Source organism: Calonectris borealis, chromosome 3, assembly GCF_964195595.1.
Source record: "Calonectris borealis chromosome 3, bCalBor7.hap1.2, whole genome shotgun sequence".
NCBI classification, from domain to species: Eukaryota; Metazoa; Chordata; class Aves; order Procellariiformes; family Procellariidae; genus Calonectris; species Calonectris borealis.
In genome coordinates, this window is record NC_134314.1 from 112,647,770 (window position 1) to 112,674,036 (window position 26,267).

Below are 26,267 nucleotides of genomic sequence, written 5' to 3' on the forward strand. Positions count from 1 at the left end.
TAGTAAAGCTTCTTAAAAGTTTTTTTTTGCTTATATTTCCAAAATAAGATTAATTCATGGTATAATCACTCAGAATGTTGCAATCACTTTTGTTACTGACCTTACCTACCTCTAAAGGAATTGAACTTACAGTGAAAGATTGAAATAGGTGCAAATGAATTCAATGCTGAGTTCCTCTTTTGTCCCTTCATTCCTTTCCATCATCCTTCTACTTTGTTATATTGTCATGTGTTACAAATGTGTGTTATCACAACTATTTCAAGGTCACATGTTTCAATAGCAGATATTAGTGTAGTTTCAGGATGGTCAATAAAATGAGGCCATTTTCCCCTGGTTGAGGATATGGTTCGATATCGAGGAATATTTTCTGTTACAAGCAATTGGAGTTTGTATACATATAAACCCTTCCCATCCATTTGAACAAATATACACCATTATATTTGCAGAAGAAATACTGTGATTATCAAGACATAGTAAAGAAATCAGTATTCCCATATAAACTGGATAAATCTAATAAAAAATTAAAATGTGAAAAGAAAAATGTAGTCAAATGATTTGGTGACTGGTGACTGGTGTTTAAATTATGTCAGGTGGCACATTATTAAACATTAATGTAGCTAATATATCCAAGGTCATTTTTTTTGTGAATATAATTGTTAAACCTTTTAAAATAAAAGTATAAATGTCTAACTATTGCACAATACTTGCAAAGTTTTTGTTTTGCTAAAATCTGCTTTCCAGATCAACTACTAATCATAATATATATTCATAATATTTTATATGAAAAATCCTTCAGTGTTGTACATACTACATCATGTATTCTGTGTATAGAATAATCTAGAAAAAGAATTTCTTAATATTAATAGAAATTATCTATAATATCAAGGTTCAGTTACTACAAAATGTCATTTTAAGGTAACTCCACTCAAGACATCTACCATTAAGGAATAAGATAGTAATAATAAGTAATAAGGAAGTCATACATACAAGGTACTGTTAAGAAAAACAATAAGGATCAGCCATCCAACAAACAAAACAATCCTATAAAACAAAGAAATCAGTAGAACGTTTTTCATTCTACTGGCTTAAAACTTTTCCTAAGCAAGAAGATTTACAGCTCCAGAACACACATAACCCTTTAAGTAGTATCCCACCTATAATCTGGTATACAGTCTCTCCAGAGAGTCTGATATGAAGAGGAATGAGACACTACAGGTTTGTAATTACAGTCTTTGCATCACATGAACTTTCTAGGTGTGGAAACACTAAATCAGCCAAGACACCAAGGAACGCGGAAGGTTGTTTCTAATTTAGCTAGTTAGCAAAGTACGACCATGCAGATTGGATTTCTGATTTAGACCAAGAGTAGGTACACCCTGACAAATGCTTAAGTTGAATAGAACTGTATTATCCATTATATGTAACACAGATTTAATGGCTTTTAATGACCAGCTTTTTATAATAAAAATACATTTAACGTGATGTCTGTGAACAAGTATCCTCGTAAAAAACCTGGTGTTCATTTATACAGGAAAAGTCTTGACCCCACTGCACATGTTCCCTCCAAGAGAAAGAACGTAAACATGGCTGGTATTCTTTACATAAAGAAACAAAACAGTAGAAAATTCTGAAAAAAACCCCACGCTTCTCTTTGGCGTTCATTCTTCTTCGTTCCTTTGTCCAGTTCTTGTCTCAGATATAATCAAAGTGATTAATATACAAGGAAAATCTCAGGGCAAATGTGATCAGCTGATAGCAGAGACTTGCTGATGTCAGTGCTATTCAGATTTAAAACTTACATCAAGCTGTGGGCTGGCCCTGGACAGATTACCTCCAGAGCGCCTCTGTTGAACAACATCATGCTTTTTTTTCTGTGCCTGGTGGTTTAGACTACAATTCTTTGAGAACAGAAAAATGCATACCTCAAAACGTGGCTGTTATTTCATCCTGAATGCTTTCTATAACTGTAGCCTCCTTTATCACTGCCAAAGCTTTACATCTCTCACAAAACCAGGAGACAAACTTTAAAAAAGGTCAGCCTGTACTTTAGGATACTTCTCCTTACCTTGATATCCATGAAATATTTACTTTAAAAATATACCTACCTCATGTTATCAGTGCTAAAAGATTTACATTTATTTGCATTACTTATACATACATTAAAGTATACTGATGGCATTAAAAAATAAAGAAAATCATGTAATACCTTTACTTTTACCTATGGATTTGGTGAAATGGTTCCATGAAGAAAGCATTTCCAGACAAAAAGAGAATAAAGAAGAGGAGAAAAACAACAGTAAGAGTCATGAGTATATGTAAATGCAATAGTATCTGAACATGAAGACACAAAGTATAAGGTAAGTGTCTGGAGACAAATGGAGATGCAATCAGTGTCATATTAGGGATTTAGTTTATTTTTTTCCAATCATGTACATGCAGAGAAACACAGAAATAACCCATGCTTAGATAAGAAAGAGTGACACAAAAGTAACATGGACAATGGGTTAGGAGGAAAAAAATCACTGATTTCATTAGGTTGCAAAATTGTACTCTCAGCATTCCAGAAGCCAGGAGCAGGTGCTTTCTGCACATTTCCAATCAGCCATGCATTAATGTAAATGGACTCTTCAATGTGTACAATGTGACAAGCTGAGTATCTTTTTTCAGGAGCTATCTGAAGAGTGCTCTTGTGCTTCGTTTATCTTTTATAGAATCACCTGTAATTGTATTTTTTGATAAATACATGACATTTTCTTAATCACCTTCTTATTTTTCTCACCTCTTTTCAGTTATTATATTGCGAGAGGGGGAGTTGAGGAGGCAGGAAGGACAAAAGCTTACGGAGCAAACAAAAAAAAAAATGAAATAAGAAAAGATGTGACTAAAACCATGTGTTTCTTTGCAGCCAAAGTCAGCTTTCAAGCATTTGCCCATCGTTTGCAGTGATGGATTCAAAGCAGCTACAGAACAAGAAGAAACAATGAAAGCAGAGTGGAAAAGGAACAGAGCCCATACCTTGGTCGCCCATCATCAGGTGCGCCAGACCTTGAAGGGAAACAAGAGCACAGTCAGCAATGAACAAGGGAGCACGGGAAGGTGGTGTTGTCACAGTGACAAAAATGTTTTGTGACAGGCATCTGTTTCCTATGAGATGTCTGTATCACAGAGGGAAATCAAAGAGCATTTTTCAACCACTGGTTGGAATGCTTTGGGCTACGAGTAACAGAAATGCAATTCAAACACTGGGTGTTGCTTTATTGTGTATTTCTTCTGTGCAGTAGTTGGGATGACAGAAAATAATAAAATGCTTTCAAATCCAACCAATTCCTTTAATATTCCATCTGTCTTTATTGTATTTTGATTATATTGCTTTGAACACTTTGCTGGGAGGACTTCCTGTCCTCTACTTGTGAAATGACGTTAAAAACCTAGAGAAGTGTAAACCTGAAAAATGGGCTGGGTCTGATCTTTTTCCCCTCATAAAAATGAGCATTTCAGGTAATTAAATAAAATTTCTTCATCACATTGAAATGATAATGCAAGGGATGTCTCCTTATTTGTGTGAAACGTGAGAGTAGAATGAATTTGTTCCAGAGAAGGCAAATTATTACATATGCAATATAAAATACATAGCAATAAAGAAAATTTAAGTGACAGCTTCTGAAGCTACTTCATAAATCTGTGATAAATAGATTTTGCTTTATATTTGTATTGTGAGGTGAAATCCAATCATACCAGTATAGGTCTAGTGACGTTTCAAAACAGATGTCCATAATGATAATCACTCAACCAGAGCCAAATTTCATTACTCTTTAACCAAAAATATTCCGCTTTTTTTAATTCATGATAATAAAATGATACTTATATTCTCACGGAGAATAATGTGATGTAGGGAGAACATTTTTCTAGAAATATGAAGGTTTTTCACATTTTATGTCTGGTTTAAAAAACAGGCTTATTCTTGTTGAAATTAGCTGGTTTAGGATCCATTTTAGAAGTTATTAATTGCTCATGTATTAAATGTGCTCCTCTTCTCCAACAACTATAAAAAGTGACACATTATTTTCTTATTTGCAATTAATTAAAATTAATTCACACAAAGAAGGTGTGCAATAAAATATCCTGCTCTTTATTGGAAAACAGACTTCTTAGAGAGTTCCTGTGATTTCTAATTCACAAAGAAAATTAGGTGCACAAATGACTTGGGGGGAGTTCAAAGAAGATACTCCCCACTGCAATCAGTCTTAAAGGATGCATATCTTATCAGTTTCAAATCTCAAGTGATGTTCCGAATAGATTAACAATGGTTTTGCTGAATTAGTGCTTTTTAATATCACCCTTTATAGATGCACAGTTAAAATGAAGGGCCTGATGTGCCCCGTCTCTTGTGCAGTAGATTCTGTTTCCAAATACAGTGCCCTACAGCTGGTGGGATTACCTGGGGTTTACAGCAATGTAAATGAAAGCTGAGTGTGATCCTGAAGTGATGCCTATTTACGCATTGCTTGGGAAACATCACACAGCTGTGCTGCAGCTAGCAGCTTGTGAAAGAGAGCAGAAATGTTTTCACGCGTGTTCTTTCTCTATAAGTGTTGCTGCAACTGAGAGGCATGCTGAAAACACCAAGTATAAAGACCCACGGTCAAGCTTCATTCTTTTAATGCTGAACATCCCTGCACGGCCTTCTGGAAGTATTAGTCTCTTCATGTGATTATTTAACTTTTCTTTTGGCAAGTTAAATGTTTTATTTTAACTTGTCTTTTGGCTTTTAACTGTTTTTGTTGGCAACTATAGTAGGAAATCTCAGACTTTTGACTTGGCCTTAACTGTATTTGATAGAGGGAAGGTGAAACTAGTCTAATGTTACAACACCTTTTTCCATAATAAAATTGTGACTTTTCAGCAGCTACTTTATGTGAGCTCTTTCAGTACTTAGAAGGTATGAAGCAAATCGCTGTCATGTATCCTAGGGGAATGCAAAGTAGGTAATCTCTTACTAGCTTGCATTTAAATATGATCTTTATAGCTATAAGGACCTAAACAAAAGGCCTAGCTTCAGGAGATTATCACTGCTTGATAGGTATTATTTTTGCTAAAATGGTATGTGAGATTGGTCAGTTGTAAATACATGATTCTTACATAATTTGAAAAAAACGTAAATGGCAGAAGTGCCTCTTGAAAACATCATAGAAACCACTTGAATTTTAAGAGTCACTTACAGTGCTGTTCAACTAAATAACGTAGTCAAGTGAATATAAAAAAAAAATACACTGTTCAAACCAAATATCTATCAATTAAAAAATTTAGTACTAGTCCTCAAGACACTGTATTTTGTTTGACTCTGTATGTTACTTTATTTGTGAAGCAGTAAGGTTACTTATATACTCACTAGCTAAAAGCACATAATGATATTTACCGTATTTTATATTTTTGCAATCTATGGATGAAGGCCATGGAAGAGTGAAGAATTACTATTACTGTACCTGTGCCATCCACAGAGTGGTTTAAAATGATACAGATAAATCTACCATGATAGCAATTGCTACTAGATTTTCAAAATGACAGTTTGCTTATAATAGAGAATACCACAATGGATAGTCATAGAAAGTTCTAGCCTTAACTAGCCATGTATAGGCATACCATACATTGAAAATATTCATTTGTGCACCATTACTTCATAAGTGGAATGGTAAAGGTCTTTTCTTTGTGAATTAGGAATTCAAGATTTAGTAGGAATGCCTCATGTGTGATCCACTCCATCTTTACACCAAACTTAGCTCCAAGAGGAGAGAGTTAAGGGGCACAGGATGGGATAGTTGAAACAGATATGAAAATAGGATATTTTCAAAATTTGGTGTGTGAGTTTCATGCAGAGCACAGGCCAAAACAAAATTTAAACATGGCAAACCTGTGGTGAACATGTTCAACCCTAGCACAATTTTAGCAAAATGAATAAAATGTAGCCTTTCCAGCTACATATATACCAGCAATATAGACAAATTTAACTCTATGAATACTAAATCCCTCTGTTTTCTTATGTAGCCTAACTTACAGAGATGCTCAGATATCACAAAAATCAAAGATGAAAAATTATAGCTCGGTTTCCAGATTGTGCTTTGGATACACATTCTATGCTTCCATTCTTTACATATATATCCTTTGTAACTTTAATGTATGCATAAGTATCCAGACCTGTGTTGGAATAAATTTAAGGTTGCAGTTTTAAGAATTAGATTCAGGTAAAGTCTGGATTAACAGTTATCCAGGCTTTATCTTGTACTGCTGTGCATAAATGAATACATGAAATTAAATTGAACCTCCTTATCTAGTTACAATGATCCTAATTCACATTTGAGACTCATATTGACACCAGTAAGAGTTTTATGCACAGATCAAATATAAGATTAGGTACTTATTTCTAGGCTTTTATGTTTTCCAGTTAGAATTCCTATCCCAGTGTTTTTGAATACATTTTTATTTCACAATGAAAAGGAAATTGCATTGATATGTATGTGTGTGCCAGTGCACACAATTAAAGCATCAGAACTGTTTCAATTTCCTTTCTCCTACTGGTAACATATATTTTAATAAAATTGCACAGCATTGTGTATGTGCTAAATCTGAGCACCTCTCTTTGCCCTTGTATACAGTAGTGTAGAGAAACCCAGATTGGATACTTCCAGGCTTTTTTAGAAAATTGCCACTGAACAGGCAGGCAGTGGCCCACGGTGACTTGAATCCTGAATGAACTCAGGCCCCACAGTGGCTTACTACAGGACCCTGGGTCAGAGCCATGCCAGGGCAGTCACTTTGCACGTTAGCTTTCAAAAAGTCCTTGATTTAAATACAGTTTTAAAAGTATTGGAAAAAATAAAATAAAAGTTATTGCTCAGTTTAGATAGATAAACTCATTTTTCAAATAGATAATCGTTTATCCAGTATGCAAAGTTTCAGCCCAGAGAGACTTTTAAAAGCACTTGTACATAAAAAAGCACCTGCACCTTTTGGCTTATAAGCAAAAAGACAGTACTGATTCCCAGTAATAACTGATCTGTGAAGCATATTCTGTACCTTTAAAACTATGATATATATGCACGCAACATGTTTTACCAGCTAAGAGACATACTTACCAATATTCAGGCTAGATGGCATTGTGCTTTAGTTTCCACTGCCCTGTGCCATACTTTCTTTAAAGGGACTTAATTACATACCAACATTATTATTAAAACCACATGCTGCTTCTTCCACAATGTCGAAAAGGCAGAATGCATTATGTTGAAAAGTTAGACAGAAAAAATTTTTTCCTAAAACTTTGTGCTGTAAAGGGTAATACAGTAAGCAAGATTTGTAGTATTAAAGAGAAAAGCGCTTTCCATTTTCCTAAGCAATTAAGATATAGGTATTTAACATGCATTACATTCTTATGAGGAGGATTTATGCTCCACACTAATGACACAGTTTCTTGAAGTGTTTTTCATACAGAACATGAGAAGAAATCAGTCCTTCTGCAAATCTCCTGAGTGATTTTGAAGGGTGATATCAGTCATATGAGTATAAATCCCATTGTTTCAGTGGGGATATTCTGGAATTACACCAATAAGGCCAAGATTAAAATGGAGCTTTGTTTGTGTTCCGTATGGAAAAAGAAATCACACTTATTTAATAAACTTGTATACCTTTATGGGTAAAAAGTGCAACTTACCGTACTGAAAGATACGTGTACTTTTATAACATTAAGCAGAAGGGAAAAAAACCACTAAACAGAAGGGAAAAACAAGAGCTTAGGAAAATAAGGTAGAAAGCACCCACCTTCCACATAGTTGTCTTCTGTAAGCACATAACAGGGAAGGAGAGAAAAGGAAAACATTCATTAAGCAGCATGCAGACTGGAACTTGCCATTGCATGTCTTCATCATGCAAGGCATCAAACACAACATGCAAGTGCTCTATTGCTACAATCCAGAGGGAAAAACAAAAGCACCAGGGAAGCAGTGTTTCTTCTATTTAACAAAATTTACGTGATATGAAATAAAACAATACTGTTTCCAAAGTGCAAAAATTGTACAGGATTTACCGCAGCTCTTTCTAAGTTCAATTATTATTAGTCATTATTCAGAGGATCTTCTTGTAAGACTCTTATAACTATATATTTCAAATCCATCAGTCATTTGTGATAGGAATTCTAAGTTAATTTGCTTCTACTTTTCCATTCTGAATTTTCCTTAATGACCTGTATGAAGTAGATGATTTTAAACAGATCAAACAAGAAACTTAAGTTTTAGAATATGCTGTGGAGATGTTACTAGAGTGGCTGATCCTGCAGTCATTACTGAGGCACTCACTCTGGTCATTGGGTCAGCTCTCTCAATCCAGTGTGGAAAAACTGTCACTTAAACTGGGTGAAATAACTCAGAATTGTAGAATCATGTCTCAGAACATTTGTCAGCATCAGAAATTTGCATGTCTTAAAAAATCAATCAATTCTCTGCCTAGTACAGCTAGCAAAGGCCACAGCAATCTCAGGCATGGGTTCTGCCCCCGGATTAGATCAAAGGGCATTTTGCCTAGGTAAAGGCTGCTATCAACAAGCAATAATTTGGCCTTTTATCCCCAGCCCAATATCAATATGGGCCACAGGAAAGAAGGTTCCCCCAAAGCCTACAAAGAGAGAGAGGACTAGGAATTGAGCCTCAGCTAATGAAGTGGACAGAATTTAAAGTTAAGAAACAGGATCAGTGTCCTAGTACTCATGCTAGTCTCTGTAGTCCTCAGCTCCTCCACTAGGTAGGTGATTTTGAGGAAGTATGTCTCTCTTGCCCATTATGATTTTGACTGAGGAGAGCATAGGAGAGAGTACAAAGACATCTCAGGGGAAAGAGAAAATGGGAAAGGTAAAATAACAAGGGAAAAACAACATGGAAGTCAAGGAGATGAACTGTGCGAAACCACAAAGAAACGGGGAACGGTGACAACATAGCAGTCTGACTGCTTGGGATATCTCTTCCTGCAGTTTGTGTTGTCTCCACCAACGCTTGCTGGGGAGCAGGCACTCAGAAGCAATTGCAAATTGAAGCCCAGTTCTGTCATTTCTCATGGAGTCTTCCCATAGGAAAATACCTTTTCATGTGACCATTAAGAAATGCGATCTAAACTAATTTGAATATATTGTAAACCAGGAGTCGATAAAACGAGTTACACAGAACTGGGCTCAATGATATCTCTTAAGCATAGCAATTTCCTGCCAGAATGTGTCACTTTTCGTAATGAAAAGCCTTTATAAGTTAATGCCACAAAACACTGAAAAATCTCATCATAACTAGACAGTATTCCAATAAGTAATTTGAAAAGTTTACCACTTTAAAAATAACTACTATATACAATGAATACTAAGGGTTTAAGTCTCTCAGTTTTTAGTTGTAATACTCATAGGTCAGAACAGACAAAGTTATTTGGTTTAAGATATTATAAATTACCTTTTCCATGCACACACTCTAAATTTAGACTTCTAAAATCTCACTGCCTGAAATTTTAGTTTGTTATGAAAGTGTAAAGGCTATATACTGTTTCATGCATTTAGGAATGTATGAGGCCAAAAAGAAAATAAAATATGAAAAGCAGTATGCCCGTTGTGAGTAAATACCTGAAGATCAACAAATCGAATAAAGTTCACTGAGAAAACGAAAAACACCCAATTTCACAAGATAAAGATATTATGTTCTATATGCAGTGTAAATTACAGTGATAGTTGGGCTATTAGAAATAGCTACTTACAGCTAAACTTTTCTGGAAGAGCCTTCTTCCTTTAACTGCATATTGTGATTTCCTTTCTTTAAATACAAAAACCCCCAAACTTCATGAAAAATAAATTAGTTATTTCAATTGTAGTACAACTTCAAGCTCCTTCACCTAGTCCTCGTTACCGCAGTGTTAGTATATTGCAATACCAATACTACAATGACATCCTTTTTGGTGGTCATACTTAGCTTAACATGATTACTTAAAACAAACACGTGAACTTGCTAAAAGGCCAGTTCTGTTGCTCATGATGTCAGAGTCAAAGAGTGACTTCTGAAAGTGACATTACAGCCAGTGTCAGATGGTTAAACTCGTCTGGTTACAGGGTTTAGCATATTTTGTTTTATATCATGGGCCCTATTCTTAGCAGTGATCGGTATGTCTTTTTTGATGACTTTGTCACCAGAAAGATTTACACTAGCTGAGCAACTTCTCTTAAATGTCTCATTGATTAAACTTTTAAGTGATAGTAAATTAATCTGTCAAAACATTTTGAATTAAATAAAATTGAAAGTGTTGAATTTCTGCTCTGTGAATAAAACTGTATATAGCCAAACCCCTATACACTAGTAAACAGCAATGAAAATTCATTCCTCCACATGTTTTTGTCATGGTAAGTTAAACCATCTTGAACAGTTTTGCAATTTAAGAAAAAAATTAGTTCAGCTTCTTTATGGTACTTTACAAGATTTTTACGTTAGATTAGCATCGAGCACTATTATTTATTTAAGGTGGTTTTTTGTGATGGCTGATATATTTCCATATCGCTAACACTTTGCGTGACTTTCCTGATTCCCATTTTGTTGGCATGGCCTATTCTTCTAAGCAGAGACTAAGAAGCCAGAAGACCCAAATTCTAACTTTGCTTTTTATTCATATTGCTTACTCCAGCCACTCTTGAGGGGGGGGGAAAAAAAAAAAAGAAAACTCTTTGAAAGCCATGTATATGTTCCATGTCTTAATTTTGCAGTTTGGAGGGAACAAAATTTTCCTCATTTAAATCAGGAGTAACTGTAGTTATGTCATTACAGTTGCACTGGTGTAAAATTTATGTACCTGGAGGAGAGTAGAGCCGTATTACACATTTCTGTCATTGCTGATGATTTAGCCACCTGTAGTCTGAATTTACCCACATTTACATCCATCCACCCTGGAGGACCTTATTGTCTACTGTGTACCTCTGTTGGCCTCAGTGGAACCAGAGGCTTTCAAGACCCAAAGTGCCATCTCCTAGCTGCTGTAGGCATTGGCACAGAACAGCTCTTAGCCTTTTCTGTACCAGCTGGTCGTACCAATGATTTTCACCGATGCACAGCCCAGGTACGAGACAAGGGGCTAAAAGGGACTGTCAATGCAACAGCGGAGGAGCAGTTGCCTTACAGTCTCCACTAGCAACCAGACAACTGGCCAGACAGGTAACTTTCTCTTCAGCACTCTGACTTCCAGTAAATGTGAGAAGTCCTCTGTTTTCACGTTGCACCGAGCTACTCGTTTGAAGAACTAGACAGGTCTTCATCCACTGCAAATGCTCATTTCCCTAGACCTTCCCCCACCCCCCACAACAATACAAAATTGCACTGCTAATTTCTGCGTTTACAACCTAATTCCTTTGGCCAAATTCTGCTCTCAGTGCTACTGGTGTAATCTGTTGACTGCACATATTGAGCCAAATATTCAGTTGATTTAAATCTGGCATGACACTGTTGAAATCAGTAGAACTATACAACTTACACAGGCTGTGAATCTGGCTTATTATCTTCAGATGAATTGTCTCAGGCTGTCCCTACTGAGCTGAGAGCAGAACCTGCTCCATATTTTTTGCAGCAGAAGCCCAACAAATTCTAATTTTTTTAGCAAATTACTATGATTCAGTGATATAAAAATGGGAATCATGTTTTTACAGGACATTTTTATTAATTCAAGAATAATTTTTATATTTGGTGATGCTTCACGGAAACCTTGATTTTTTTAAAAAAATAAGTGACTGTTTATATGTTTTGTCGTTATTTTTGCTATTACATTTTTTTCTTCTGCTAGAATATTTACACCTTAGCCACACACAGAGCACAATATTTGTCCTGACAATTATACAAGAATAGTATTTTCATGATAAGCAGATGAAGCAGTACGTTAGTATTTTGAAGTTGCAGAAACAGCATTCTAGAAATAACATAATAAGAAATAGCATATTAGAAGTGGCATTTTTATTGTTTTGTTTCTCCTCATCAAAATTACAGTTCAAAATCATATTTGGCAACAATAACATACCACAGACATAGTTTATGAAATTTCATAAGATATTCAGTAGTACGAGTAGCGGGGAAGTAGCCTGAAATAAAGCTTATTTTTATGCAGGTGTCTTGTGATAAAAATGATAGATAGAAATTTAAGTTACGACATTTTAAGTTGTTTCCCCAAAGAATAATGCATAGATAAACTTCTCTATAAATTTATCTACTTTAAAATACTGTACTGGAACATGTCATCTCAAGAGGCAGCTTTTTTCTATGGGACTGCACCCAGCATCTCTTGGATAGTGTAACTTAGCCTGTCCCATCAGTTTCTCAAATTGTTAGAGAAAGAGAAATTGTTTTATTTAACATGTGATTCAAAAGAAAATATTTGAAAAGGATATGAAAACATGAAGTATGTTATAAAGCATGAACAGTCATAGTCTCAATAATGATGAACTAAAGCAATACATTGAAAATCTGTGGCTATTAGCATTGGTCTTATCAGGTGCTGTGTATCTGACAAATTCCATTAGGATTATTTGCATTTTTTTGAAAACCTCTGTAAATGTTGATCGTAATTATTGACTGTAAATATGAATAATTAGAAATGTATTATAAAGATACCTAGTACAGAACTCTGATTCTGTGCAGCCTTCTGCTTGAATATTGAGTAAATAGGGAAGCAGCATTTCCTACAGCTGGGCCTCGTAGAACAAAATTTGGGATTCATCCAAATGGGACAAGAGGAAATGGCCTCAAGCTGCACGAAGGGAGGTTTAGACTGGACATTAGGAGAAATTTCTTTACTGTAAGAGTGGTCAGGCCTTGGAACAGGCTGCCCAGGGAAGTGGTTGAGTCACTATCCCTGGAAGTATTTAAAAGACGTGTAGATGAGGCGCTTAGGGACATGGTGTAGTGGTCATGGTGGTGTTGGGTTGATGGTTGGATTCGATGATCTTAGAGGTCTTTTCCAACCTTAATGATTCTATGATTCTATGAAAATCTGCAAATCCACCAGAATCTAGGGAAGAGGGTCCAGGAGTTCCTGCATTTTCCACATGGCCCCATTAGGTCTGAAGTCAATGTACAGCCTCTCCCAGACTCCACACAGCTTTGGGTGGACCCATTCAGAGGACTTTCCAGTGCAGTGGGTAGAAATATAATATAACAGGGACTCTATTGATTTTTTTGGTGGAAAGGAGAAATTTAAGAATAACAGGAATTTGGTTCTGTTCTAGCTCAATTTTCTATCTACATGTCTGTGAAGATCCCGTCTTTTCTGGAATGCCCTGTACAAGACTCGGAAGAAAGGTGCAATACTGTCAGGAGCACAGATGACCTCTCTTGACCAAAAACGAGGATGAGGTTTTCTGCCAAATGAGGATCATTAGGGCACAATTAGATGTTTCTGCCAGTTTTGTACAAGACAAAGCCATCAGCCCAAATTCAGCACACCTCTGTAAATTCTACTATATAAATAAACATCCATGAATTTACTCTAGGTGAGGCCACCTTTTCTAGACAGTGCTACATATCCCAACTGCATTGAGAATGAAATAACGACAAGATCATTTTAGTTAAGCTACTGTAAATGAGCTCCTCGTGTGAAGCAGCAACTAAGGGGGCAGTACAAGTCTTGAATGCACAGGCAAAGAAATAGCGAGCAGAAATAGAAAATGGCATTACTTTTTGTGACATAACTAAAACCATTACTGTGTTTAGTTCCAGTGCTTATATATTTAAAAGGAAGTAAAAAATGAAAGAGGTTTCAGGAAAAAACTTTTCCCACAGTCATTCATGGCATTAAAAACCTAAGAAAACTCAGCAACCATATCTTACAATGAAAGCCCTAAGATGCTCAATCTATTGAATATATCAAAGACGAGATTAAAAGGTGTCTTGAACCCAGTCTGTAGCTATCAATGTCAGAAGAAAGATTCTTGATACCTGAAAGTCCTTTCAACCAGACAAATGCTGGGATCAAGAGTCAGAAAAGTACAAATTGAAAGTAAGGTGAAAATTTTCAGTAAAGATAAAATAAGCATTGGGAATACTGGGAAATTCTTCCCTGAAGTCTTAAGACAGAGCCTTTGTCTAACAGAAACTGTACATCAATCATTGCTTTTGGGCTGCATTGGAGGAATCACTGGAAGAAATTCTGCCTTTTTGCCATTTAGGAAGTCAGGTTAATATTTTCATAGCAGTACATTCTGGCCATAACTTGTATGTATCTACAAATTTTCTCTAGTCAAATGAGAACAGAAACCAAGCATAAACAGCAGCAAATACTTTGACACCCTGTTAAACACAAAAATGTTCAAATAAATTGTTTTCTCAGAACCAATCTCTGCATCATTTGCCCAAAGAGCTCACTGAGAAATGTTTCCCATGAAGAATTAAAATATAATGGGTGAAAAAAAATCATTCAGACAAATCATTACTATTGTTCCCAATGGGAAAATACCCCCATCCCCAATTTACTTCTACACCATGTAATATTTTTTAATACCCTCTCCAGTTGTCTGCAGATGTTAAACAGAATCAAAATCGAGACATAATTAAATTAGTACTCCTTCTGAGGCAACAATTTTTTGTGCTGTTTGATTCTTATGCAGCTTTATCACTTTTCTATCATTTATCATCACAAATGTGATGTGTACACCAGTGTATCAAATGTGAAATCATTCAACACTGCTTCAGCTTAATGCTATTAATCCATGATTATTTCATTGTTACACATTTTTAGATATTGCACATCTGAATAGACTTGTGCTTTTTTGGAGCTACAGTAGTTAACAAATAAGCACGTTTGATACTTATAAATCCTTTTTCTCAACTACTTCCTAGAACTTGACGTTTTTGGAAAGTTACTTGTCCTCTTCTTTTAGTAATTTTTGCCATACTTCTAAATAAACTTGGACTGACTCAGGGGAGAGATCATGATGTAGATATAAAAATGACTGCTTTTTAATTATATTACAGTCCCAAGAAATTTGACTTTGGCCTTATTTTGACACCTCATTAAATTTAATTCTTTTTCTCCAAAATGGGTTTGGCTAGTCTCAGATGTACTAAACTTCAGACCTGATTGCAATATGTCGACGCTTTAAAGAAATTTGCATCAGTCACTGGGACAAGTGTTCTTCCATCTGTGTCATGGCTACAGTAACCACAACCAGGAATCAAAGGTGGAATCAAAGGTTTTTTAATAATTGAATTTAGTAACATTAATAATAGAGATAATGAAAGGAGAAATAAGTCATTTGCATAAGTGAAGGCGAGTCAAAGAACCACGCTCCCTCCCCAGTGTTTTAATTTCCATGTATAAGCAGAAAATGAAACACAATGTAAATTTATGTATTTCACTCAGTAACCAGATATTCTTTAAGAACTGCTGGTCTTTTTCCATTTAGCCTCTGGGACTATTTCTCTGGATTGGAAACATTCAGTTTCCATTGAAAATCTCTGGGATTTGCGCACTTTACTTCGATTTGTGCTTTTAGACCTCTTTTGTAATCACTAGAGGCCTTATTTCCTATAATGGAGAATGGATAGACTAACTAGAATTAAGGACTGACTATATATTGTCCATTTTACATGGCCTGTGCATCTTACCATAAGTCCTCCTTTCTTCCTAGGACTATTATTATTCCTTTGGATTTTGTCCAATTTAGTCCTGCTGGATACATGGCATGAAAATACATTTTCAGGATATTCCTATCAAAATCTTTCATACAGAATTAACTATTCTGGCTGGCAGAGAGTAATGGCAAGAACAGATTATGTTCTGTAAAAGTATTACAGGTATTTCTATTTTAAGAATATCTATTTTGAAATTAATTTGAAAAATTCATAAAATAACTCACTTCAACAACTGCTTTAAGAAACGGTTGTGAAATGAGGAATAAAGACTTTTCAGAATTATTTGTACTTGTTTTGGTGTACATGAGAGTAGAAACTAGCCCAGTAAATCTGATTCCTTGTTGCACTGTGCTTTGTGTAGTCACTTACGTCTATACAAGAGGCTGCAAAATCACGACCCAGTTACTGTCAGAAGAAATCAAATCCCTGTCCAATCATCCTTTCAGCAAAACTGGTCTGTTAGTCCCATTAATACAATAGGATTAGCCAAGCTGACAGTGAGTAAAAATGCTGTGTAGTGGTTGAACGGCAGAAGTAATTTTCCAACTGGATGGCAGCTTTGCAGAGGTGATGATCCAGTGGATAACATGAGCAGGAGACCTAAATGAGGGGAGGTCATGTTTTTTGTCCTTGAGAAGGATATTGTTTTTAGACAATGCTTCCTAAAACTTTTCTACTGGTTATGTATTGTAGGGTGAACTGGCAGCTGTCTACACTTTTACAATCTTTACTGCGTAAATACAATATTTCTCCTTTATAATACTTGCTGAAGGGTGATGACATATGCCTGCACATTCTGCCCGTCTGAGATATTCACTCAGGCCCTGACTCTGTAGCTGGATATTTGTGCCTTCCCAGACTAGTACACCAAAATTAACAGGAGTGCATGCAAAGCTAGCCATATTTTTATATTCACGCAGTGTCTTTATAAAAAAGTGAGGAATGTTTGTGTGCTGTCAGTGATGCTATGACTTTAACACAGGTGGCTGAAGACAATTTGGTATGAAGTGTTCTTCAGAGTTAACAGCTAAAAATGTAGAAGACGCACTGTACACAATTAAAAATGGAGTAACAATATTCAAAATCACTTTGTTGTATAGTTCTTCAGCTAGTCACCGTAAAATTTTCTTGGCTAATACTAAGATTAATTTTGTGGATGTGAACTGAGCTGAACCTGCCTTTGGAAGCCTTTAGAATGGTACAGGACAAACTTCCTGCTCATTTAAATGGGAAATTCCTCTGAAGTGAGTGGAGCTGTACTCTGGAAGTCAGTATGCTGTAACTGAGTGTTTAATTTGACATCAATTAAAATTTAATCACAGCTATCTGTGACTGCGAGTGAACAAAATAGATCTTTTTTTTTTTTAAAGAACTGAACTTAATTTTCTCCTTTACTAGTCTACAATCATTTCAATGCTAATACTGAATATTATTCTGATTAATTACTAGTTATAGATAATGACAATGAAACTAGTTACAAGAAATATTACAATTAAAAAAATCATCATTTCTTCACTTAAAATCTGGTCATCCTTAGCTAAAGTAAGAATTGATATATTTTTTATTTCATCCATAGATTTTACAAGAACTGAGCAACAGTATTTTTTTTTGTAGCCATGTGAATGCCTGGATTGAGTTCCCATGTGTACAGAGTACTTGCACACATTGCAATCAGGAAACAGATGCTTTAGAACAATTCTTGATTTTCATTAATCACTTTGATATGAATTGGTTAAACAGTTATTTTCTTGGCATAAGAATATATACTTTTATAAGGCTACTAAGTGATGTAAAAAACTTGCAATTCAGACTAAAAGTGAAAAAGGTGGCTCCTGACAAGGAGATACTGTACCTTATGTGCTTTTGCAAAACCCTGATTGTATGTATATTATGGCTAGCTACCTTAATTTTTCATCTATGACTGTTCCTATCTCAGAACTGCACAATTAAAATTTCTAGTGGTAGTAGATGTTTCAAGACAGTCACATTTTGGGGATGTCTATAAAATGAACACAAACCAAGTTAGAGCTAGTTCTTCTCTTCCTAACAGTTTAATCAATATCACAGAATCACAGAATCACAGAGTCACAGAATCATAGAATCACAGAATCACAGAACGGTTGGGGTAGAAAAGACCTCTAGAGATCATCTGGTCCAACCTCCCTGCTCAAGCAGGGCCACCTAGAGCTGATTGCCCAGGACCGTGTCCAGATGGCTTTTGAATATCTCCAATGTTGGAGACTCCACAACCTCTCTGGGCAAGCTGTACCAGTGCTCGGTCACCCTTACAGTAAAAAAGTGTTTCCTGATGTTCAGACAGCACCTCCTGTGTTTCAGTTTGTGCCCATTGCCTCTGGTCATGTGACTGGGTACCACTGAAAAGAGCCTGGCTCCGACCTCTATGCACCCTCCCTTCAGGTATTTATACACATTAATATGACCTGCCCTGAGCCTTCTCTTTGCCAGGCTAAACAGTCCCAGCTCTCTCAGCTGGCACTCTCATAGGAGAGATGCTCCAGTCCCTTAATCATCTTTGTGGCCCTTGGGTGGACTCTCTCCAGTATGTCCATGTTTCTCTTGCACTGAGGAGCCCAGAACTGGACACAGTACTTCCAGGTGTGGCCTCACCAGTGCTGAATAGAAGGGAAGTATCACCTCCCTTCACCTGCTGGCAATGCTTTGCCTAATGCAGCCCAGGATACCATTAGACTCTTTTGCCCCAAGGGCATATTGTTGGCTCATGGTCAACTTGTGGTCATATTGTTGGCTCATGGTCAACTTGGTGTCCCCCAGGACCCTTAGGTCCTTTTCTGCAATGCTGCTTTCCAGCTGGGTGTCCCCCAGCATATACGGGTGCATGGGGTTATTCCTCCCCAGGTGCAGGACTTTGCACTTCTCCTTGTTGAACTTCATAAGGTTCCTGTCACCCATTTCTCTAGCCTGCCAAGGTCCTTCTAGATGGCAGCATGACCTGGTATATCAGCCACTCCTCTCAGTTTGAGGGTTGTCCTCCTTACTGCCCCATCATCCAGGTCATTAATGAAGATGTTAAACAGGATCAGATCCAGTATTGATCCCTGGGGTACACAGCTAGTCACTGGCCTCCAAGTAGACTTCGTACCACTGACCATCACCCTCTGGGCCTGGCAATTCAGACAGTTTTCAAGCCACCTCACTGTCTGCTCATCCAGCCTGTACATCAGCAGCTTCTCTATGAGGATCTTTTGGGAAACAGTGTCAAAGGCCTTACTGAAGTCCAGGTAGACTGGACTCTGCTCTCATCTACCAGGTCAGTCAATTCATCATAGAACGTTTATGAAGTTTGTCAAGCATGACTTACCCTTGGTGAAGCCATGCTGACTACTCCTGATAATTTTCTCATCCTTAGTGTGCCTGGAGATGGTTTCCAGGATTAGCTGCTCCATTGTGTTCCCAGGGATCATGGTGAGTCTGATCGGCCTGTAGTTCCCTGGTCCTCCTTCTTGCCCTTCTTGAAGATGGGGGTGACATTTGCATTCTTCCAGTCTTTGGGTACTTCTCCCAGCTGCCATGATTGATCAAAGATTATCGAGAGTGGCCTCGCAATGACATCTGACAGCTCCCTCAGCATTTGTGGGTGCATCCCCTCAGGCCCCATGGACTTATGCATGCCCAGTTTGCTTAAGTATTCCCTGACCTGATCCTCTTCCACCAAGGGTACATCTTTCTTTCTCCAGCCCTTACCCTTTGTCTCTGGGACCTGGGATTCCTGAAGGTTAGTCTTCTAGTAAAGGCTGAGGCAAAGGCGGCATTCACTACCTCAGCTTTTTCCATGTTGTGTGTCACCAGGTCACCTGTCTTGTTGACAATGGGTCCACATTTTCCCTGGTCTTTCTTTTGTCAGTAATGTTCTTATACTAGCCCCTCTTGTTGTCTTTGACATCCCTGGACAGATTAAATTCCATTTGGGCTTTGGCTTTCTTAACTTCATTCCTGGATACTCAGACAGTGTTTCTGTATACATCTCAGGCTACCTGTCCTTGCTTCCACCCTTTGTATGCTTCCTTTTTGTGTTTGGGTTTGACTAGCAGCTCTTTATTCATCCACACAGGCCTCCTGGCATTTTTGCCTGACTTCATATTTGTTGGGATGGAACTCTCTTGGGCTTGGAGGAGGTGATCCATAAATATTAATTGGCTTTCTTGGACCCTCTTCTCTCCAGGGCCTTATCCCATGGGATTCTTCTGAGCAGATCTTTGAAGAGGCCAAAGTCAACTCTCCTGAAGGCAAATGTGAACTTGCTTCTCACCCTCCTCCATGCCCTGAACTCCACCATAGCCTGTCACTGTAGCCAAGGCGGCCTTGATCTTCACATGCCCAATGAGCCCCTCCTTGTTGGTGTATGAGTTCCAGCAGAGTACGTCTCGTCATTGGCTCTGCTATCCTTTGGAGGAGGAAGTTATCATCAATACACTCCAGGAGCCTCCTGGATTGCTTATATCCTGCTACATTGTCTCTCCAGCAGAGATCAGCATGGCTGAAGTCCCCCATGAGGACCTGGGTCTGCGAATGTGAAGCTCCTCCTATCTGTCTGTAGAAGACCTCATCCACTTGCTCCTACTGGTCAGGTGGATGATAGCAGACACCCACTATAATGTCACCTTTGACAGTTCTTGAAGTCTTCCTTATTACCTTTGTTCCTTTCTGAAAGAAATTACTTGGATATATATTCTGATGCTAATCTTTAATCATTCCTTCTCCAAGTGATAGAGGAGCCAACAAGGAGAGGTGCTATGCTGGACCTTGTTCTCACCAACAAGGAGGGGCTGGTGGAGAGTGTGAAGCTCAAGGGCAGCCTTGGCTGCAGTGACCATGAAATGGTGGAGTTCAAGATCCTTAGGGCACTGAGGAGAGCGCACAGCAAGCTCACTACCCTGGACTTCAGGAGAGCAGACTTTGGCCTCTTCAGGGATCTGCTTGGTAGAGTACCATGGGATAAAGCCCTGGAGGGAAGAGGGGCCCAGGAAAGCTGGGTAATATTCAAGGATCACCTCCTCCAAGCTCAGGAGCGGTACATCCCAACAAAGAGGAAGTCAAGCAAAAACGCCAGGAGGCCTGCATGGATGAACAAGGAGCTCCTGGACAAACTCAAACACAAAAAGGGAGCCTACAGAGGGTGGAAGCAAGGACAGGTATCCTGGGAGGAATACAGAGAAATTGTCCGAGCCGCCAGGGATCATGTTAGGAAAGCTAAAGCCCTGATAGAATTAAATCTGGCCAGGGACATCAAGGGCAACAAGAAAAACTTCTATAGGTACGTCAGGGATAAAAAGAAGAGTAGGCAAATGTGGGCCCTCTCTAGAATGAAACGGGAGACCTGGTTACCTAGCATATGGAGAAGGCTGAGGTACTCAATGACTTTTTTGCCTCAGTCTTCACTGGCAGGTGCTCCAGCCACACCGCCCAAGTCGCAGAAGGCAAAGGCAGGGACTGGGAGAATGAAGAACCACCCACTGTAGGTTCGAGACCATCTAAGGAGTCTGAAGGTGCACAAGTCCATGGGACCTGGTGAGATGCATCCGTGGGTCCTGAGGGAACCTGGTGGATGAAGTTGCTAAGCCACTATCCATCATTTTTGAGAAGTCGTGGCAGTCCAGTGAAGTTGCCACTGACTGGAAAAGTGGAAACATAACCCCGGTTTTTAAAAAGGGGAAAAAGGAAGACCCAGGGAACTACAGGCCAGTCAGTCTCACCTCTGTGCCCAGCAAGGTCATGGAGCAGATCCTCCTGGAAACTATGCTAAGGTACATGGAAAATAATAACGAGGTGACTGGTGACAGCCAACATGGCTTCACTAAGGGCAAATAGTGCCTGACAAATTTGGTGGCCTTCTACGGTGGGGTTACAGCGTTGGTGGATAAGGGAAGAGCAACTGACGTCCTCTACGTGGACTTGTGGAAAGCATTTGACACTGTCCCGCACAACATCCTTGTCTCTAAATTGGAGAGACATGGATTTGACGGATGGACCACTTGCTGGATAAGGAATTGGCTGGATGGTCACACTCAAAGAGATCCAGTCAATGGCTCGATGTCCAAGTGGAGACCAGTGACGAGTGGCATTCCTCAGAGATCGGTATTGGGATCGGTGCTGTTTAACATTTTTGTCGGCAACATGGACCCTGGGATTGAGTGCGCCCTCAGCAAGTTTGCCGACAACACAAGCTGTGTGGTGCGGTCGACATGCTGGAGGGAAGGAATGCCATCCAGAAGGACCTTGAGAAGCTTGAGAGGTGGGCCCATGCAAACCTCATGAAGTTCAACAAGGCCAAGTGCAAGGTCCTGCACATGGGTCGGGGCAATGCTAAGTACAAATATAGGCTGGGTGGAGAATGGATTGAGAGCAGCCCTGAGGAGAAGGACTTGGGGGTATTGGTTGATGAGAAGCTCAACATGACCTGGTGGCAATGTGCGCTTGCAGCCCAGAAAGCCAACCATATCCTGGGCTGCACCAAAAGAAGCGTGACCAGCAGGTCGAGGGAGGTGATTCTGCCCCTCTACTCTGCTCTCGTGAAACCCCACTTGGAGTACGGCGTTCAGCTCTGGGGCCCCCAACATAAGAAGGACATGGGCCTGCTGGAGTGAGTCCAGAGGAGGGCCACGAAGATGATCGGAGGGCTGGAGCACCTCTCCTATAAAGACAAGCTGAAAGAGTTGGGGTTGTTCAGCCTGGAGAAGAGAAGGCTCTGGGGAGACCTTATAGCAGCCTTCCAGTACCTGAAGGTGGCCTACAAGAAAGCTGCAGAGGGACTTTTTACAAGGGCATGTAGTGATAGGACAAGGTGTAATGGCTTTAAACTGAAAGAGGGTAGATTTAGATTAGATATAAGGAAGAGATTCTTCATTATGAGGATGGTGAGGCACTGCGATAGGTTGCCCAGAGATGCTGTGGATGTCCTATCCCTGGAATTGTTCAAGGCCAGGTTGGATGGGGCTTTGAGCAACTTGGTCTAGTGGAAGGTGTCCCTGCCCATAGCAGGGGGGTCGGAACTCGATGATCTTCAAGGTCCCTTCCAACTCAAACCATTCTATGATTCTATGATTTTACATTTTTTTCTAAACCTACATTACTTTCAGTATGGGCCATGTGAAGATTATTTTTTGTATAGTTATGCTGTGATGTAATTCATCTATCATAACACATTAGTATGGTAGCACGTTCCCGATGAAAAAGTGGTAAAGCATCTTTTCTATTGTCAGCTCTTCTACAGTCGACATTGTAGAATGACAAAGATGTTGGCATCAAGAAAAATCAACATAGGATTCTTTAGTGAAGAACTATTTCTGCGCTAAAACTTTATCAGAACCAATTATAATTCCTCACGAAAAGTTGTCTCTGTGGTGTATTACCCTGTAGTACATAGTAAGGGGACAGTAGGGAATACTGTAATGACTTTTCCTGGGACTGAGTCAAATAGAAGTTTAGAAGGAAATTAATGAGAACATCTAAACGTAGAGCTATAGCTCTGTTTTCTATAGAAGAAAATATCTGAGGAGACATAAATATTATTGGTTGATTAATATGAAAAAAACCATCCATTAAAATGTGTTTTGAATGTATTTCTTAGCGTTCTTTTGCGGTTACATCTTAAGCATGATATAAAATGGTACTACTTATATTATTAAAACAAAATTTTAATAAGAAGTGGATGAAGCAAACTGTCCTACGGAGGAAATCCTTCTCTGTAAGGTAAATCCCAGTGAATAACAGAAAACCTGTTTGATTGTTGGCCCATTATTGAAATGAGCACACAAATCACCTGCTTCCTAATTTTTATTCATGAAGAGGAGGAATAATTCTGAGGTTCCCAAAGTGGAAAAATTCCTACATCTAAACCATAATTAAGATTTCTCCCCGGCAGAGTATTTACTCCATTAGGCAATTCACAGAATATAATAATGAAAGCAAGGATTGTGTATCATATAACCGATGTACGTAATCAATTTAACAAAACTCCCAAACAAACCACAAAAATTTCTTGCATCTTTTTTTTTTTGCAATCACATTTTCAGAATAAAGAAATAAACTGAGCAACTAACCATCTACTAAGAAAGAAACTCATATTTGAATGAGGTGGAATTGTTGAGTATATACTGAATACATAGACTACATAAGCAAATGCACATTCATTGATGTAATAATAATACCTTATGCAATGTAAAGTGTATATAAATGTAATGAATATTGTTAGTGAACAATAAACAATGTGCTATGGTCCAACTATTAATATATACAGAAACCAAAACAGAAGCCAGCTTCACACTGAACATAGGAAAAATATTTTACTTTACTAACACAAAACTCCTCCAAAATGTCCTATCACGCCACGGGACAGAGATAGATAACACTGAACTTCAGGAAAAGTCTCCTTGCATTTCAACAAAACAAAGACTAATGCGTATGAAGATACTTATGAACTTGAAAAAGCAGTATTGATTAATGGGATTTTGAATTTGTTGTATGTTCTTTTGTTTAAAGAAAATACTTCAAGGAACGGCTGTTCTGTAATTATAGTTTGTTTCAAAACAAAATTATAAGAACTGTACAAAAGCCACCAACAACATAACTCAAATTATTTTCATTTGCAAAGCCTCTTTATATAACAGGTTAAAAAGTGCTTGATCCATTTTTTCGTGCTTCTTTTTACAGCTTATAGCAAATGTCTTATTCCAAAAGTGTCTATTATGAAGAACATCTAATGCTCATAAATCATTTGCTTCTTAAAAAAAGGAAAAAATTCAAAGCACATTTCCCGAAACATGCTTGTAATGCATGTAGAACGGCCACCTCATTTTACTTCCATTAAAACAAATCAACTCTCCCTCCCCAAAAAGCCATATGTCTCCAGTAGTAGTTTAGAATATCAAGGTCTCAAGTGTTTTTCTTTTATCTCTTTAAATGTACCTCCTAACATTCAATATTGACAACTATCATTTTTTATCCAGTCTGCATTATTAGTGAGTTATCACCATTTTCTGTAGTGGGCCAAATTTTTAAAATACATCACCTTCTGGTTAGGGCACTGGCATAACCTTTAAACAACTTTGCTGTTATTACTTTCTTAGATCTTGTATCAATGATATCTGCATGTATTTAAAAGACATGTAAAAGATGTATGCTAACAAATATTACAATCAAATTACATAAAAAGGACATGTCCTTTATGTAATGTCCTACGTTACGTGCTTTTTCTGTCTTCAGTAACAAGTAGTCTGATGAGAAGTGTAAAATTTAAATAACCAAAACAAGTAAAGTCCTAGTAAAAAATAAGTGGAATAGAAAAACCAGGCAGGAATAGTTCTTCTGACATACAATGGGATCTTCTTTAGAACCCATTCAGATGGATAGAAATCTTTTCATTAATTTATACAGCTTGGATAAGGCCTGGATTGCTCCTTGATTTTCATGGTTTATCTGCTGTGCTGCTACTTGGCATCTGCAACTCCCATTGAGATCTCATGGTGAATCATTGGAACACAATGAGTTCATGAGTCCCCTCTTTCTGCCAGGGAAGCATTTCTAATCAATAGCTTTTAGTGTAATGGAAGCTACCACAATGCTTTCAAGATCTGGGTTCATGTTGTAGTTAAAATGAGCTTAGTGCCATCTCTAGTGTATAGTTGTTGCTTCACCAAACTGCATATTATACATTAGGTCAAAGCTGGTTTTCCAAGCCAGTATTTTATAAGATGAAATAAAAGCAACACAGAAAATGTTGATACTATCACAGGGAAATCATCTTCATATATTTTATTTGTGAATGCCTACATACCCACATATTTAGATATGATTTGTGATAGTAAAGTTATTAAAATAGGTCAAATAAATTTTTTGTGTAAATTGATTTGAGAGAGTATGCAATGGGAAAGTGCAGATTCTGATGGAAGATACGGTTATGTAATCTCCACTGAGACAAGAGAGCTACTTCAAATATATGTGGACTGGTATAAGTCCCTTATAACACAAGTTCAAATCTCTGGTTGAAACCCTCATAAACACATTTTAAATTGGAATTCTTCTCTTAGAATTGCATCATTAAATTACATGCACTTTGGAGCATAAAAAGAGGAGAAAGGCATTTAGAAAAAAAATCTCATTCAAGTGTTGGTTATTTTTTTCTCATTTGTCAAAATATTGTAAAAAATAGTTATAGTCACAAACATTAAAGAACATAAGTCAAATCCAGTGAAGAGTGGAGTACAGATTTAATTTGGGTAGAAACAACACATGCCTTCTAAGTCCCAGCTCATCCAGAAACTGAAGAATAGGGTTCACACATGCTGGAAGAAAACAGTGGTGGGTATAAAGGAAAACCAAAGTTCACTATGTAGCACTAACAGCAGCTATGCTTCTCTGAAATGAGGTAAAAGTCTCACTGGAAATTTCAGGTCAATAGCAATTTTGCAGCTGGATTACAGGATTGGGCCCTAAAGGCTGAAGTTTGCACAGAGAGCTTAGTCATCTTTGTGCAACAGTGACACACATTTTGGTATCATTTACATATAAAAGTGATCCCACTCGCTTATGTAAATTGGATATTCCCTCCTGGAATTTGGT

At 37.9% G+C, this 26,267-nt stretch overlaps 1 protein-coding gene across 6 annotated transcripts in view; it reads right to left on the bottom strand.

Annotated features, from left to right (window-relative positions):
* Positions 1-26,267, bottom strand: part of NRXN1 (neurexin 1) — a 728,802-nt gene that overhangs the window by 641,603 nt on the left and 60,932 nt on the right. For 3 of the 6 annotated variants that reach the window (XM_075147344.1, XM_075147343.1, XM_075147342.1), the window contains exons 2-3: positions 7,810-7,827; positions 3,016-3,045 (exon numbers count right to left, since the gene is read on the bottom strand). The exons of 2 other annotated variants lie outside the window; for them this stretch is intronic. In XM_075147344.1, the coding sequence (XP_075003445.1) occupies positions 3,016-3,045; positions 7,810-7,827 (48 nt within the window). The remainder of the gene's footprint in view (positions 1-3,015; positions 3,046-7,809; positions 7,828-26,267) is intronic. One more of the 6 variants, XM_075147345.1, reaches the window with a different exon arrangement.